A 16,586-nucleotide genomic window follows, 5' to 3' on the forward strand; every position below is an offset into this window, starting at 1 on the left:
TTTGTCAGCCTGTGGGTGCATAAGCTTGGATGATATTTATGTTAACGGGGTTTCCCTGAAGTTGTAAGAGCATTATCCTTTCAGAAAATGGAATCCAATTTATTACTTTTCTTTTAGGCTTGCACGGTGATCCGAATGCATTTTTGAAAACTATGGAGACAACTACCGTGTTTGAATAAAAACTTTAGTTTAATATAACTAAAATCTACAATTAGACATTTCGACCTTTATGTCAAGGTCATCTTCTGGAGCATACAAATATACACAAGAAACAAGCTATACTACAATCAAAATCCAATTTATTACTGATTTATTGATTTCTTCATCTACTATTACAGCTATACAATGTCGATGTTTGTTCTCATCATTCCCAGAGTAATACATTGTCGTATTATCTTGTTGACACTTTCCAGATCCTGGCCATCTTGTCTCGCAAATTCCCAAAATCCGGATGCCCAGTCTTTTCATTTCTCTTGTGGCATTTCTTAATTTGCCAGCTTCATACAGAGTTCTGACATTCCAAGTTGCAATTTTAAAAGTGGACACCATTTTGAGCCCAGAGATTCTTTGCACCCCTGTCCCATTTAAGGGACGCCGGGAACTTGGGGCCAATTGTAAGGGTTTGCTCGCCATGGTGGTTGTTCTGGAGATAAGGTAGAGCAGTAGTTTCTCCGTTTGCTTTCTGCTCCACAGTATTACAGACATACACAATATAATCATATTGCCATCTGCAAATCTCTGATCACAAGCTTTTCCGTCATCATTTGGCTTCAACCTTGTGTCAGTACTGACAATGCTGCTTCCCAATGTCTGGGGCAGTGACCCCAGCAGGTGCTTATTTAATGGCGGCACTACTCGCCATGTCACCGAGTTGTCATTGGGCTTTGTGAGGTTTTAAGTGAAACAGAGTTGCCACTTCTGCTCCCCCATGCCCTGATAGCTCAGTCGCTGTTGGTCCACGGCTGCTTATTCGCCAGATTGCTCTGCTTATATCGCAGCTAGCCTCCATGTCTGAAGGCTGTTCCCCGATCCGCCACCTGGGGACGCACCCGGTAATAGTCAGCTCTGCCCCGGGGGTAGATACTCTATGGGAGGTGGAAAAGCAGAATGGATTCATGAAGGGTAGGTCACACCTTTATAATTTACCTTAACTCTAAGGCATTACCTTAGTAGGTAATGCCTTAGAGTTAAAGAAATGGAATGGCAACATGACACTTCTGGATTTTGCAAAGGAGTTTGACAGGATAATACCACATGGAACACTTATGCAATTGGAATAAATGGAGAATGGATATGAAGTTGGTGTTATGAATACAAAAGTGGCTGATGGACAGATACCAAACAGCAGCATATTGATGAAACAGTATCCAAAAGAAAGCAGATGACTAGTATTGTACCACAAAGCACTATGAACATAAATGATATAGGAAATGATTTGAAGGGTTATATTCAGTTGATTGGTGATGATGTAAAATTGGGTAATGTAATAGTTAATCAAGGAGATGTGAGCTTGCAAGTGATTTAAACAGACTGATAAACTGGACAAAAGATAATGAGTACCAGTTTAATGTAGAAAAGTATAAAGTTACACAGTTTGAAATGAAAGTTGTGTGTATCACTTTGATGGAAATGTATTCCAGAAAACTGATTAAAGATAGGGATTGTGTGAAGGGGGAAACATTCAATTATATATAGATGAGACTAAGTTGGATCAGTGATACAGGACATTTCTGATATAGAATCTTTGATGGCTGACTGTCCAAACCAATTCTATAAACAACAGTTAGAATGTCAACAGAATGTTGCTTAATGCATGGTTAAGCATTTTGGGCTGAGGACACATTGCAGGCTGAAATATTATATTAATAGAAATTTGCTGCAAGTGGTTAATAAAGCTCGAGACTTAGAGGTAATGGTGGAGCTTAAGACATTACATTGGTTATATAATGTTGAAAGACATTAAATTGTAGGAATGAGGAAGCCATTCTCCCACTTTACAAGGCCTTGATAAAACTATGTTCACACTACTGTGTTCAGATATGGTCACCTTGTTTCCAGCACTGGCTAACCAAAATCATTTCTAGCTTGTAGAAGCTTGCTTATAACAACAGAATGAAAGAATGTGACCTTCAATGTTTTAGAAATAGGAAGAGAGAAGATATGATAAAAACATACAGACTAGTAAGAAGATTCTTACTTTAAAAAGACAGAGGAAAATTTGTAGCTCATGGCAGGTGGTAAAGGGGAAAGAACTCAGTCACCTCTAGAGCTGAGAAAGGATGTGGTGCAATCCTTACACCACATCCTTAATATGAAGTCCAGGTTCTCTTCATGGTATGCAGTGAATGAATGAAATAAGTGCCAGTAAACACTAATTTTGTGTGTGTATGCTTCTTCGATGAATGTCTTATGCAAATTCAGTTTAATCCAAAGAGTCTACCTTGAAATCTGCTTACAAGTGCATTATTAGTTTAATTAAAAACCAGAGAAAAACAAAGCAACTAAAATTTCACATTCTTATCATTATTGCATATAATGAACATGCTGATGAAATGATTTGCAACATTAACTAAGGACAGTATCCAAGTTATGAGAGAAAAAAATCCAAATTTAATGCAGAAATTGGACCTTTAATGATTGGTGCATACAATTGCTTTGTATGCCTGTGGCATGCTTTCTACAAAATCTCTGTAACTGTTACTATTAACAGACCTTAAAAAAATTGGTAGTAACTCCAAAATCCTTCCACTACTTTTTCAGTAACATTTAAGATGTCATCAAAAGACCTGCCTATGATGAATGTATGAATTTGTGAGCAAATAAAAATGCCTTATTTAATTTTATTATTATTATTATTCAGGCCTCCATGGAGTCAAAAGACTCATCATGGGAGGTCCTTTCTAAGAAACAAGTCTATCAAGACTCATCAAGTGAGGTCCCTCCTAGGAAACAAAGTCTATCATACCACTCCTTAAACGTATTGACTGTTCTTGCTCTCACTACTCTATTAGGCAATGCATTCCATGGTTCAACCACCCTCCATGCAAAGAAACCACTCCTCACCCTCTTGCTCACAGTTTCCTTTCTTAACTTCCAGGGATGGCCCCTTGTCATGACTTCTTCCTGCTGTTCAACCAAACGAAAGAACTCCCCAGTGTCAACCCCGTAACCACCTCTCAACAATTTAAAAGTCTCAATCATATCAGCTCTCCTTCTTCTATCCACCAAAATCTGCAGTCCACACTCCCTCAGCTGATCCTCATAACTAACATTGTACAGTCCCGACACCATCTTTGTTATCTGCCTTTGTACCCTTTCCACAGTTAATTTATCCCCTTCAAATCCTGGGGACCAGAACTGAGAACAATAGTCTAAGTGTGGTCTGATCAGAGGCTTATACAATGGAATGATAACCATTTTATCTCTGCAGGTCAGTGTCCTTCTCATTATTGCAGCAATCCTCTGTGTTTCTTTCACTACCCTTGTAATATGTCCCCTAAATTTCAGGTTTCTATCAATCATCAACCTCAGATCTCTTGTCTCTCCTACTTCCTCCAGTTTAAATCCTCCCATTAGAGTATGCAGCATCCCATCGATGTATCCCAAACCTCAAGACCTTACATTTTGCTACATTAAACTGATACCCCCATTCATTTGCCCATCTATCTAGCTTATTCAAATCCTCTTGCAGGGCTACCACATCTCCACAATTACTAATAACCCTTCCCAGCTTCGCATCATCCACAAACAACTGAATATCCCCTTGCAATCCACTGGCAATGTCATTGATATAAAGGTTAAACAATATAGGTCCAAGTATACTGAGCACTGTGGAACCCCACTTGTAACCTTCTGCCTCTTTGATATTGATGCCCATACACAACTCTCTAATACCTATTTGACAGCCAATCCTGAATCCAACATCCAAACCCCATGTGCTGTAACTTAAATATCAGCTTATCATGTGGCACCCTGTAAAATGCCTTTGCTAAGTCTAGGAAAATGGCAGTATATGCCTTTCCCTCATCTAATGCTCTTGTAACTTTATCATAAAAGGCTAGCATATTGCTAAAACAAGAGAGCCCCCTTCACAAATAACATTACCTTCATCTGCCCAATGCTGTATATGGTCCCTCACTACTTTCTCCAAGGGTATCACTTATTCTTGGAAAATTGTTTTCCAGGGAATGAAGGAATGCAATCTGCAATGCCTTGTGAATAGAAGGAGAGGGAAAGTAATTGAGACAGACTAGTTGGTAAGACAATTAGATTACTGGATTAATATGGAGATTTTTCACAGAGTAAAATGTGATAAGGCTTGAACAGAGGCTATTCCTAAAAGCTGTCTGAGGAGGGCATGAGCAAAGAGAGTAAAGAACAGGTTCTTTGGATGATGAGTGGAATGCATAGTTCAATAATTTTGTGTGCGCATGCACCTCCTGTGATGAACGTTTTGACTGCATTAAGATCTGATGTTAATGCTAATAATTCTACATAAATTCTTTCCTCTGATTCTTCTAGTGATGAATTCATCTTCTGATGAATAAGTATGATTATTCATCCAATTCATTCTCAAAGTTGGGACTACTTAGTCACTCTCAACCATTGGAACAAAGTATGAGATCTCAGTTATGATCAGATCCTCTCATGCTATGACCAAAAAGAAAACTCTGGATCTACAGTTCCCTTCCATTGCATGGTGCCAAAAATTTTGTCCCTCACGATTCTTCAATTTAGAGGTAACTGTGAATTCATAAAAAAAAGTAAAAGAAACATAAGATACATGAGAACACTATGGAAAGACATTCAGTTAACTAATTAATTATACAAATCAATTATGTTTCTTAAAGGATCATCAATGTAAAAGAACAGAAGGAAGAAATTCAAACAGTAACAGTGAAGGCATAGATAATATGTTATTCATGTGCAGTTGTGTGTGAGACTATGTCAAGTGTGTGTGAAACTATATTTTAAAAAACTAAGAAATAGAATTAATGATGACAATTTCCCAACTTTTGGGCATAGAAAATCCATCACTGAGATTGAGGTTTACGTTATGGAGAAGAACCTCAGCATTTTCTTTAAAACAACATAGTTTAGCATCATACCAGATAATACCCACGTACTAGTAATGTTGTGGGTAGTACTAGTAATTGCATGTTTAGCAAGACCAGATTTGTGATTATTATTATTATTTTCCTGACCTCCATGGAGTCACAAGACTCATCATGGGAAGTCAACACAAAGTCTTTCATACCACTCCTTAAAAACTCATCCACAATCGTCTCAAGCAATGCATTCCATGCTCCTACTACTCTCCATGGGAAAAAACTTACTTCTTATCCTTAATAATGGAACATGTATAGACCACAGTAATAACTTTAATTAAATAAAGGTACAAATATTTTATTTCGTACTGAAAGTAACAGTATATCCTCAGTGTATAGCAAACACTGAGGATATACAAATTAAAGGAATGGAATACAAAGTACAGAACAGTTGGTGGATCACCTAATAAAATTGTTTCCGTGTGCCAGAAGATTAATTACTAAAATATCATTAAATAATTCTTTAAAGATAATTATTTCATTGATGGTTGCAAAAAATAAGTCTCCCAAACTTTTGGGGGAGAGAGAGACAGTCATTTCGATTTAAATTCGGCTGATATAAGAGGGCTTCGCAACTTTCTTTAAAAAAGGCGTTCATATTTAAACCTGCATATGTGGAGAAGACAAGCTTTATCCCACTGGATATTATGATTAGTGTCAATGCTATGTTGTGTTAGACCAGACTTATGAGGGTTCATGTATTCGATATAATATTGATGTTCCTTCATTCTTTTTTCCACAGAACGGCCTGTTTGTCCAAAATATGACAAATTGCATTCGCATTGTATCTGGTAAACACCAAATACCATGTGAATGTGAAACCAAAACATTAAACTGATACCTAATATTACCAATTATACATTTGGTTTAATCCTTTACCCAAGTGTAAGCAAACAAAGTTTGCGCCTGAAGTATTTTCAGGACTGGTGCAACTCGTGGTAAAGGTGGAATAAGTTCTGATCACTTTCCTTAGTATCTCCCATAATGTAAACATCATCTTGCAGCATGTATAATGCTATGCATTAAGGGAAGGGCCACTACCCAGACCAGTTTCAACCTTTATTGATAAAATACTTCAGGTGCAAACTTTGTTTGCTTACACTTGGATAAAGGATTAAACAAAATATGTAATTGGTAGCATCGCCAAGTGAAAAAACTTCCATCATGATACCTAATATCTTTCCTGCATATACTGTCATCCTATTTAAATCATCCTGCAATTTAAATCATCTCTCCACATCGCTCTGATTAACTATCAGCCTACCCAATTTTGCATCATCTGCAAATAACCGAATATCTCTAAAAATCATTTCCTATATAATTTTCATTTCACACAGTGTTGTGGCACTGCTTTCTTTTTGGATTCTGCTCTGCGACATACTACTTTTTGGTATCTGTCCACCAGCCACCTTTCTATCCATATGACCAGTTTCATATGCATCCTATTTTTTCTAATTTGTGTAATGGAGTTCCATGTGGTATTTCATGTGCCAGCCTGGCTGGATGAGTGGTTAGCATATCCACTCTCCATCCAAAAGGCTGCAGGTTCGAATCCTGCCATGAGCACGGATGTTTGCAAAAGTCTGTGAAAATACTAGTGGAATCTTTGTACTCCCTGGAGGTGTAACGTAATAATAATAATAATAATAAATTCTGTTCAATGCTTTTGAAATTCAAGCAGTATCATTGTGTGCCATTCACTTTACCCACCCAACTACTGTCACTATTATAAATGTTAATAAATTACTAAGGCATGATCAACCCTTCACAAAGCCATGGTACCCTTCAGAGAATCATGTTTTTATCTACCAATTCCTGAATTCTTTCTTTAAACAACTTTTCCAGTACTTTTACCACCTAACTGATTGGTGTAAAATTTCCTACTACAGTCTTAAAGCCACCTTTAAGCATTGGAATTATTTTTCCTTCCTTCCACTCCCTTGAGACAATGCAGAGCTGACACTTAAATTAAACAGCCTAGTCAGAAGCATCGCCAGTTCCCTTACATATTCTAATAAATGCCAACTGATACCTCATCTAATCTCACAGCCATATTTGAACTGAAATGCTGCAACATCCTAGGTACTTCCAATTCATTAACCTTTATTCTCACATCTGTCACAGCAATATCTTCTTGCAAGGTGGTCGCTCAGTAATGCAATTATTTCATCTGCTTCTTTCATCTCACTACTATCAGTTCTTGATCAAGTTATCCTTCAATAGTAATTTTTTTTTGTTATAATCTGATTTTGCCTTCCTTACCGATTACTTTTCTTGATTAACCCTTGTATGGTTAGTGAGCTTGCTGCTCCCCTTTCTCCTTATCTCTGTATCTAGTCTCTGCAATATCTTTTTTTTTTTTTTTTTACTACTCCTGTTTACTGATACTAATCATCCAACTTCTACCTGATTAATCCTCCTGACAATGGATATACAGCTTGATACTGCTTCCTCCAGATCTCTCTCAACTATCTCCCATGCACAACTATCTTCCTTCCCTGACAGATCTCTGCCTCAAGTTTATCATAATCCCATGCCTTCTAGTTCCATATATCCCCCCCTTCTTAACTGAAAATCCCATGTTTCACAACATCCCAAGCCAAGATTGCAATTTCCAAGTCAATCTCTCCAATCAGAGTCAATATAGTCACCTTGGTTATGGACTGTTCTTCTGATACCATGACCAGATCCAACACACTCATACTCCAAATCCCCTGCATCACTTGCTCCTTTAATTATTATTATTTGACACCTGCAGGGAGTCCAAGGACTCATCGAGGGGAGGACAACTGCTATACAACTCCATCTCCACCATTCAATCATCAACTGACTGTAACTACACCAACATCATCTACTGCCAACCACCACCACTGGTATTTCCACAGACAATTACAAACATCCATGCCCACGGCAGGATTCTAACCCACAGCATTTTGACTGGAGTGTGGATACACTATCCACTCGGACAACCAGGCTGGAAAATTTTAAGTAATTATTTATCAGATGTATAAATTCCATTTCCTTCCTACCGTGTGATCTTTCCTTCTTCCAATTTATGTCTGAATAGTTGGAGTTTCCCCTAATAATTACTCAACCTGCACTCATTGTGCTAATGATTAATTACTCAACATGCACTCATGATGTGGAAGACATGCATAGCTAATGCATGTCTTCCACATCATCATCCCTGGCACTCTTATCCTATAGCAATGATTCCCAACCTGGGGTATGTGTATCTCAGGGGTACAGTTTGTTAACGTGTGGAATGAGTTTGAGGGATGAAGTGGGCTGTATGGGAGCGATGGACTGCATTTGAGTGGTTATGGTGTGAGTCGCTTGGAGAGACTGCTGCTGGAAGGTAGAGAAGTGAATAGAGAGAATGAATCAGATCGAGAGGGGAGTGATGTGGAAGAGCAGGAGAGTAAGACAGGAGAGACTGAAGAGGTGGATATGAATGGGGAAGTGAGTGGTATGAGTATAGAAAATGAGAGAATGGGTGTGCAAGAGGAGCAGGAAAACCAGGAGGCTTAGGGTGGATAGGGGGTACACAGCGTGAAAAAGGTGGATGCTCCAAGAGGAGGTGAGAGCATTATGTAGGCAGAAAAGGAATGGAATGACCATGGATTGAGAGGAAACAGTTGGAATTGAAAAGGGTTTTAAAATGAAGAAGCAGAAAGGGAAATGGCCCCAGTCGAGCATGGAGAGATAACATCGAGTGAGTGGTATCAGTGGAACTAGCTGTAGATCCAGAAATGAGCTGTTGTGTTTGTATACAAATGCTAGAAGTATAAGAAACAAGACAGATGAAATGGTTGCATAATTGCGTCCGTTCACCCAAAGATTGTCGGAATATGTGAGACATGGTTGGAAGAGGATGACATCCTGACAGGAATAGAGATGGAAGGGTATGATGTGTTTCGTGAGGATAGAAATGGTAAAAAGGGAGGAGGGGGTGCTATTGATGATAGAGAAAGAGTTATGTCCATACAAAGCATACATGCAAGACGGAAATAGTGACAGAGGTTTTGAGGCAATATGGTGTGAGATAGAAGTGAATGGAATCAAATACTACTAATAATAATAATAAATTTAGTTTAATCATTTGGAATCAAATACTTGGTGGGATGTTGTTATAGACCAGGTAATGTGGATGGTGGTGATAGTGAAATGTACAGTCAAATTAGCCAAGCAAATAAGAAAAGGGTGATCAATATGGGTGATTTTAATTATGGCATATAGACTGGAATGATGTGATAGCAACTGGAAGTAAAGAAAATGAGTTTCTGAGGGATAACTACCTCAGACAGTATGTAACAGAAGGCACGGAAATGGAGATGCGAGTTCAATGTTGGAAAATGTAAGGTTTTAAAATTTGGAAAACAAAGATGGGATGCAGAATTTATGCTTGGTGAGAATATATTGTTGGAGGTAGAGGAAATAAGAGATCTGGGAGGGGGGGGGGTGATAGTGGATTAGGGGCACATCACCAAAATTGTGAATACAACACAAAGGCTTCTGGGAATGATGGGGAGGACACTGACGTGTAAAAGTAGGGAGAATCTTGTTCTGTTGTATAAGGCTTTGATTAGGCCACATGGACTATTATGCCCAGATTTGGTCACAGGGTTTTCAGAAGGATGAAGAGATTTTAGAAAGGGTCCAAAGGCAACTGACTAAGGTAGTTTCTGACCTCTGGAATGTCAAGTATGAAGAAAGATTGAGAAGATGTAATTTGCAGAGTCTGGTGGACAGGAGGAAGAGGGGAGATATGATAGAGACCTACAAGTTGGTAAGCGGCTGTTATAGGATCAATGGTGGAGAAGTTCTACAGAGAATAGCGGGAGATCAGGGGAGAACCAGAGGTCATCCCTGGAAACTGTATAAAGAGTGTGTGAGTAGAGGAGTGAGAGGCAGGTTTTTTCCGTGCAGTTGTGAATGATTGGAATGCCTTGCCTGAGAGTATGATGTCTGCAAGGCGTTTGAGTGTGTTTAAGACACGATATGATGAAATTGTGTGTGTGTGTGTGTGTGTGTGTGTGAGAGAGAGAGATAAAAGGACCTCCCAGATGAGTCTTTGACTCCATGAGGTGTCGTGGGGTAATAATAATAATATTGCTAGATGTGGAAAGAATCATACTATAGCTGAGAATTTAATTTCTCTTTGTGTAAAAGATACCATTCTGGGTATGCTCGGAGAAGAACATGTGAGGAAAAATGAGCACTATCCTTCTTTCAAACAATACAATATCTGAAAGAATTCAGGATATGCCTGATGATGTTGAGGCAACAGGAATAAGTAGAATCAAAAATAATAACCTAAAAAATTAATGCCGACTACTGCATAACCTTAAAAGAAAGAAATGTAATATTATATTCGTGGGATTCTGCTAGAAGAAAATGATCAGGCTAGGGATTTTGGAGTGTTCATAGATAGGAAGTTGAAGTTCAGAGGCCATGTGGCAAAGATTGCAAATACAACTCAAAAGATAACTGCAATGCTCAAACGAACATTCAGCTGTAAACATAAGATATCATTTTGCCTATTTACAAATCCTTGATAAGACCTCACTTGGACTATTGTGCACAGGTATGGTCTCCTGGTTTCCATTGTGATTCTGATATATTAGAGAGAGTACAACTAAAAATGATCTCAGGATTGTGGAATACTGATTAAGACAGATTGAGAATTTGTAGACTGCAGACACTAGCAAAGAGGAGAAAGAGGGTTGATACAATTGAGACTTACAAACTTCTGAAAAGGTCATACAGGATTTCAACTGATGGAATTTTTCAATTTATGGAAGATGGAGAAAGGACGAAAGGGCATCCTTGGAAGCTGAGAATGAAGGCCACCAAGAAGGGTGTGATAGCTAGATTTTTCTCTCAGAGGGTGGTGTGTGGTTGGAATGGACTGCCTTTGGATGTTGTGAGTGCAAGCAGTGTAAATGAATTCAATGATAAGTATGATAGCTAGTGTGTAAAATGTGGCCTCTCTAGAAGCCTTTTAAGCCATACTTAACAAACTCCTTGTAAGAACCCTCAGCTGATACAGCCCAGTGAATTTTGGATTTTTCCTTCAAATGGCGTATTTTTATATCTGCTGGGCACCAATATTTTTAATATCCACATCTACACAGAACTATATCGCTACCGAGGAAGAAAACTGCACGAAAACGCAACGCGCATGAAACTAGGATTACAATTACCATTGGTGTCGAGAGTAGAATAGCAGACGAAACTAGCTTTGACATATACCGAAAAGAAGCAATTAAATACAATTTTTCTAGAAAGCGTCAATTAATTTCTACCACTGCCAATAGAAAGCTTAACAATGACCATCGTTAAAATTATGGTCAACAGTTACGTTGACCATAATTCACAGCACATTAAAGAAACTGTTGACCATGTCTTCTTCTTCTTTTTTCCTCTCTGAAGGAAAGAACTTTCTTGCATACAAAAGTGATTACTAGTCACTGACAGGTAAATCAACAGTATGCACAAAACTTCATAAGTATGACTTTTACCTAACAACGCTATATGTGCATTTACGAGAACTGAAAATTCAGTTCAACCAAGGCTAGCAACGGGGGGGGGGGAAGGAAATTACACAAAGTAAAATCTAAAGAACAATATATATCATTCACCATCACAAGTTTCAGTTCCACTATACTGGCCTTCGCTCTTTTCTTCCGGTTTTTGAGATTTCGTTCCCTTCAACATTGTTGCCTCGCATTTATTCGAAACGACAACGATGAATGACAGCTTATCAGTTACAGTTGCGGTAACGTGAAGATTCTTTTGTTAGGAATTCACCTTTGCACTATACACCGAATCATATAAACAAGTAACTGCTCTGACCATTTCAATAAATTCATATTAGACTTAATAATACTGACATATAAATATATAACTATAACTAGTAACAGTAATCATGTGTTGAGAAAGGGGGGAGTGAACGAAAAAAATCATTCTGATCGTTAGTCGAAATATTTTAATGATCACAATAAGTGAGAGCGCATTATTTATCCAAGGTTGACAGATATTATTCTTATTATTACATAATACCTCCAGGGAGTCCAAAGACTCGTCGAGGGAGGACACCTACTCAGTGGCGTATTTAGGTATTTCTCGCCCCTAGGCCCGCAGGAAGTGTCGCCCCCCCCATATTTAATGAACATGTTGATTTACATGCATAACCTATTTATATCGTAAATTCGTAATATAAATATAATTACAAAAATGAGAGCCCGGAAATTTCCGCCGCCCCTCACAATTTGCCGCTCTAGGCCCGAGCCTATACCTAAATACGCCACTGCACCGTAGTTACTTTCGTGGAGTAAGTCACCTACTCCACAGCTATTATTATTAGTTGTGGTAATAAGTAGTAATAATACTATTATGTATTATTATGATTTGTGGAGTAAGTCACCTACTCCACCACTCAGTCCATCAACTACAACTATGTTCATCATCTACACCAACGCCACCGACCACCACCACAACTATTATTATTAGTTGTGGTAATAAGTACTAATAATACTATTATGTATTATTATGAGTTGTGGAGTAGGTGACCTACTCCACAACTCTCCGTCTCCACCACTCAGTCCATCAACTACATCTTTGTTCATCATCTACACCAACGCCATCTACCGCTGACCACCACCACTAGTATTTTCACAGACAATCACAAACATCCATGCCAACGGCGGGATTCGAACCGCAGCCTTTTGGCTGGTGAGTGGATACGCTAACCACTCGGTCAGCCAGGCCGGATATCATGAAAGTAACTACGGTAATATCCTTCGATTGAAGGGAGGAAGGAATTATATACCAATAGCAAGTCATCTATAGTTACTTTTCACAAATATTTGAATAAATCTTTCTTTTCTGTAGTCTTGTTATAACAGTTCTTATAACGCCTCTTACTTTCCAAGGAAGTAGGCGGAGCTCTCAAGCCCTAAATTTTGAAGACATACGGTGTAAGTAAGATTTTTCCTTCCTGAAAACTATACAGTTTTTTTCCCCGCACACAGACATCTGGTAACTGATCCAAAGAACATACACTTAATTTAACGAACAAAAATAATTTGTTTGTTAAATTAAGGTGAGCAGTAGATGGCATTGAGTATGTATATAATGAATTACGGCAGAGTGTGTATGGGAAAATTAAGCAGTATAGACAGTGCACCGTCTGATGTGGAGTGAGCTTCAGCAATGAGTCCTTGGCGTAATTAATCAAACCTTGATAAGACCCCCATCTTCACTAGTGCACGCAGATCTGGGCGCCAGGGTCTCTAGGTTGAGAGGAGAGGTGAGTGACCGAGATGGTAGCAGGTCTATGGAATGAACCTTACGATAATAGGTTGACGATTTAGGGATTACAGACACTGGTTGATAGGCGGAAAAGGAATTATATGAATTAGACATAGGAATTACTGAAGGGGTAGTGCAAGATTAATTCAGAGGAAATTTTTCAGAACATGTCAGGTGGTGGGAGAACTAGGAGCCATCCATGGAAACTGAGTAAGTGTGTAATTAGCGAGGGTGTTAGAACTAGGTTTTTTTCTTTTGGAGAGTGATGAATGAGTGGAATAGGTTGCCAGAGTCTGTTCTGGGAGGCATGAGTTCAAAGCAAAGTATGATAGATACTGCGCAAGTTGGATAGTTATTGACATGATATTTAGGGTCTCCCTCGATGAGTCTAAGGACTTCTTGGAGTTGTCCCTAATAATAATAATAATAATAATAATAATAATAATAATAATAATCTAATATACGGCCAGCCTCCGGAGAATCTCGACAGAGAAGAGGTTGATGTACAACAGCTTGTGGAGGATCACGATAATGAACTTACCATGGAGGAACTCAGAGCAAACAGCAAACAATGAAGAGAGAAAGAGGAATTTCACCTGAAGGAGAGGATGGCAGGGTAAACGGCCCTGCCATCCTCTCCTTCAGAAGTTTTATTCCATTGGTAGAAGGTGCAGTCTGTTTGTTTGGAATTACACCCCAACTCTGCTGATATGAGTAGAATGACAGACTTGTTCAACAATACCATCATGCATTACTTCAAAACCATCTTGAAAAAGAGGGAGAATCAGTCCACCCTTGATCAGTTCCTCATCCCTGTTCAAGCAAAGAGGAGACGAGAAGAGGTAGAACAGGATAAAGAAGATTTCCCTTCCAACATCTAAGGCTTAATAGACTGTATGTATTGTGTATACAATAGTGTATTTTGTAATTTAGTACAAATTTAGTGTTATTTAGTGTATTTTGTAATTTACTTTACGTATATTACAATAGTAATATACGTAAAGTAAAGTAAATAATTAAGGTAAAGTAAATAATAAATAAACAAATTCGTAATCGAATGGGGTCCGACAACCAATTAATCTATTTTCCATAGATTATATGGGAAATATTGTCCCGCAGTTCGACATTATTTCGGTGACGGATTAATGTCGAATTCCGAGGCACCACTGTACTTCTAGTTTACTACTAACAGGTTATACTATCATATCTTTATGGGCAAGACTCCAAGAACACTTCCGTGACTGTAACATCTCTATTCCGAAACATTTAAACAATAATAAACACAACAACAAAAATAAAAACAGAATCCGAAGTACGGGAAAAAGAGAAATAACAGTCCACGCCCTTGAACAGAAACGTACCCCGCAAATCGACAAGGCCATAATATTAGACATTTCATATTAGACATGAAATAATGCTTAGAATATCGAAAATGATAGGCATAAAATGTGACGAAAACTCAGTAAACGTCCACTGTCCCTGCATAATCTCTGAAAGTGGGAAGCTCCATAACATAAAAATTAGGACCAATAGTAGAAAGCACAAGTATACCAAAGACAGGAACATGAAGCAGACATGACATAGCCTCTACTTCTCCCAACGAATTCCGAAGACGACGCACTGGCGAAATGGCTCGCACCCCGTTACTTCCACCCCGGACCTTTTCACATCAATCCTTCCTCTTCCCCTAAACATTGTTTCTAAAATCAGATCCTTCTCTCATCCCCTCCAAAAGCGCTCTCTACCCACCCTTAATTATAATATTATACATATAAAAACCCGGGTGTTTTTCAAATAATTCCCGCACATTGCTTTACCCCCCACTTTTCCCAAACCCCTTTCCTTTAACAGCTTAATACAGATGAATGCATATCGCCAGGATAGGGAGAAAAGCAACAACATCCAAAACGTATGTCGGAATTTTCCTCCTATATTTTATTCCTTTTTATTCTTCATATATCTGTTTTTATAGCACACCAGAAATGCCGTAAGATTTGAGTAAAAAGCCAATGACGTTGTAAAAACGGGCACTCCTAAACCAAAGTAGGCTATATAGCCATAAAGGCAAGGATGGTTTCTGAGGAGGGGAGGAAACCTTACTTGTCCATACCAGAAAATGAATACTTGCATGCCAGTGGAAGAAAGGTTTAGAAAAAAAGTACTTCTAACTAGTACCTAGAATCGATTTTTTTTTTCTGTGGTGAAGGAGTCTAGCCCTATGAATCTAAACGCCATTTTGACAGGGCTACACAGACAACATATATGACTGTTAATTATATATTATTTTCAAAGCTTTAACAAACCGTGTCACTTTTCTTCACTTTTAATTCATTAAATGAAATTCTAGCGAATTATTAGTTGTACTCTCATTATTAGACAGCTCCTCAACTTTTGTAATATTTTTGACATATTCCTTTAAAAAAATCTATTAATAGCTCAGACACTTGAGATTACAGTGGACCAGGAATATGTTATCGCTTTCATGATTTCTAGTAGGATGGTCTATCGCTCTGAAAATTGCATGTTTCCCTTTGTTAGTCTTGTTTTGTAGGAGTGTATTGACACTATTGTTATCTTTATGAATACCCAGAAAGTAGTCGAAATTGATTTGATGATTGCAAGTTTTTCCTCATGGAAACGTGGATGTTTTCATCTTGCAAAACAGTGTGCTGGTAGAAACTCAATTGTAACTAACTGATCCTGGCAGAAATTCAGCTGATTTTCATTTCAATCAGGTGTTTACAGAAGATGCCTGATATTGAATCCAACTTATCATGCTATTCTTAGTATCCTTGACACCGTTTCATGTGACTATTCTACCAGAATAATGGTTTCAAAAATACTTTTATCGGCCTTTCTAACTTCGACTATCATTCGCCGTTGGAACTATGTTGGTAACGACATCTGTCTCAATTATCACCACACCTGAATGCAGTAACTACTGTTTCTTTATAGCTGGTGTATGTCATGGCTGATTACACTTATTATTGGAATGTCACTAATATTTTGGTCACTGAAAGCAGTTCACATACTGAAAAGGATGAGGTTGGTAGATAGAATAATAAAAAGGACTTTAATAAAAGATATATATATACACTTTGAACAGTTTCGCAAATATCGCAAAGCTTCGTACATCAACCTCTTCTCTGTGGAGATTCTCCG

At 38.2% G+C, this 16,586-nt stretch overlaps 1 protein-coding gene across 1 annotated transcript in view; it reads right to left on the bottom strand.

The window, feature by feature from the left end:
• Positions 1-11,833, bottom strand: part of LOC150100034 (sterol O-acyltransferase 1-like) — a 296,476-nt gene extending 284,643 nt beyond the window's left edge. The window contains exon 1 of the mRNA XM_090402947.1: positions 11,753-11,833. Within this exon, the coding sequence (XP_090259073.1) occupies positions 11,753-11,828 (76 nt within the window). The 5' untranslated portion in view covers positions 11,829-11,833. The remainder of the gene's footprint in view (positions 1-11,752) is intronic.
• Positions 11,834-16,586: the final 4,753 nt, after the last annotated feature.

This window comes from Typopeltis vanoorti, chromosome 13 (assembly GCF_054136105.1).
Source record: "Typopeltis vanoorti isolate ZY-2024b chromosome 13, IOZ_Tvanoo_1.0, whole genome shotgun sequence".
Taxonomy (NCBI): domain Eukaryota; kingdom Metazoa; phylum Arthropoda; class Arachnida; order Uropygi; family Thelyphonidae; genus Typopeltis; species Typopeltis vanoorti.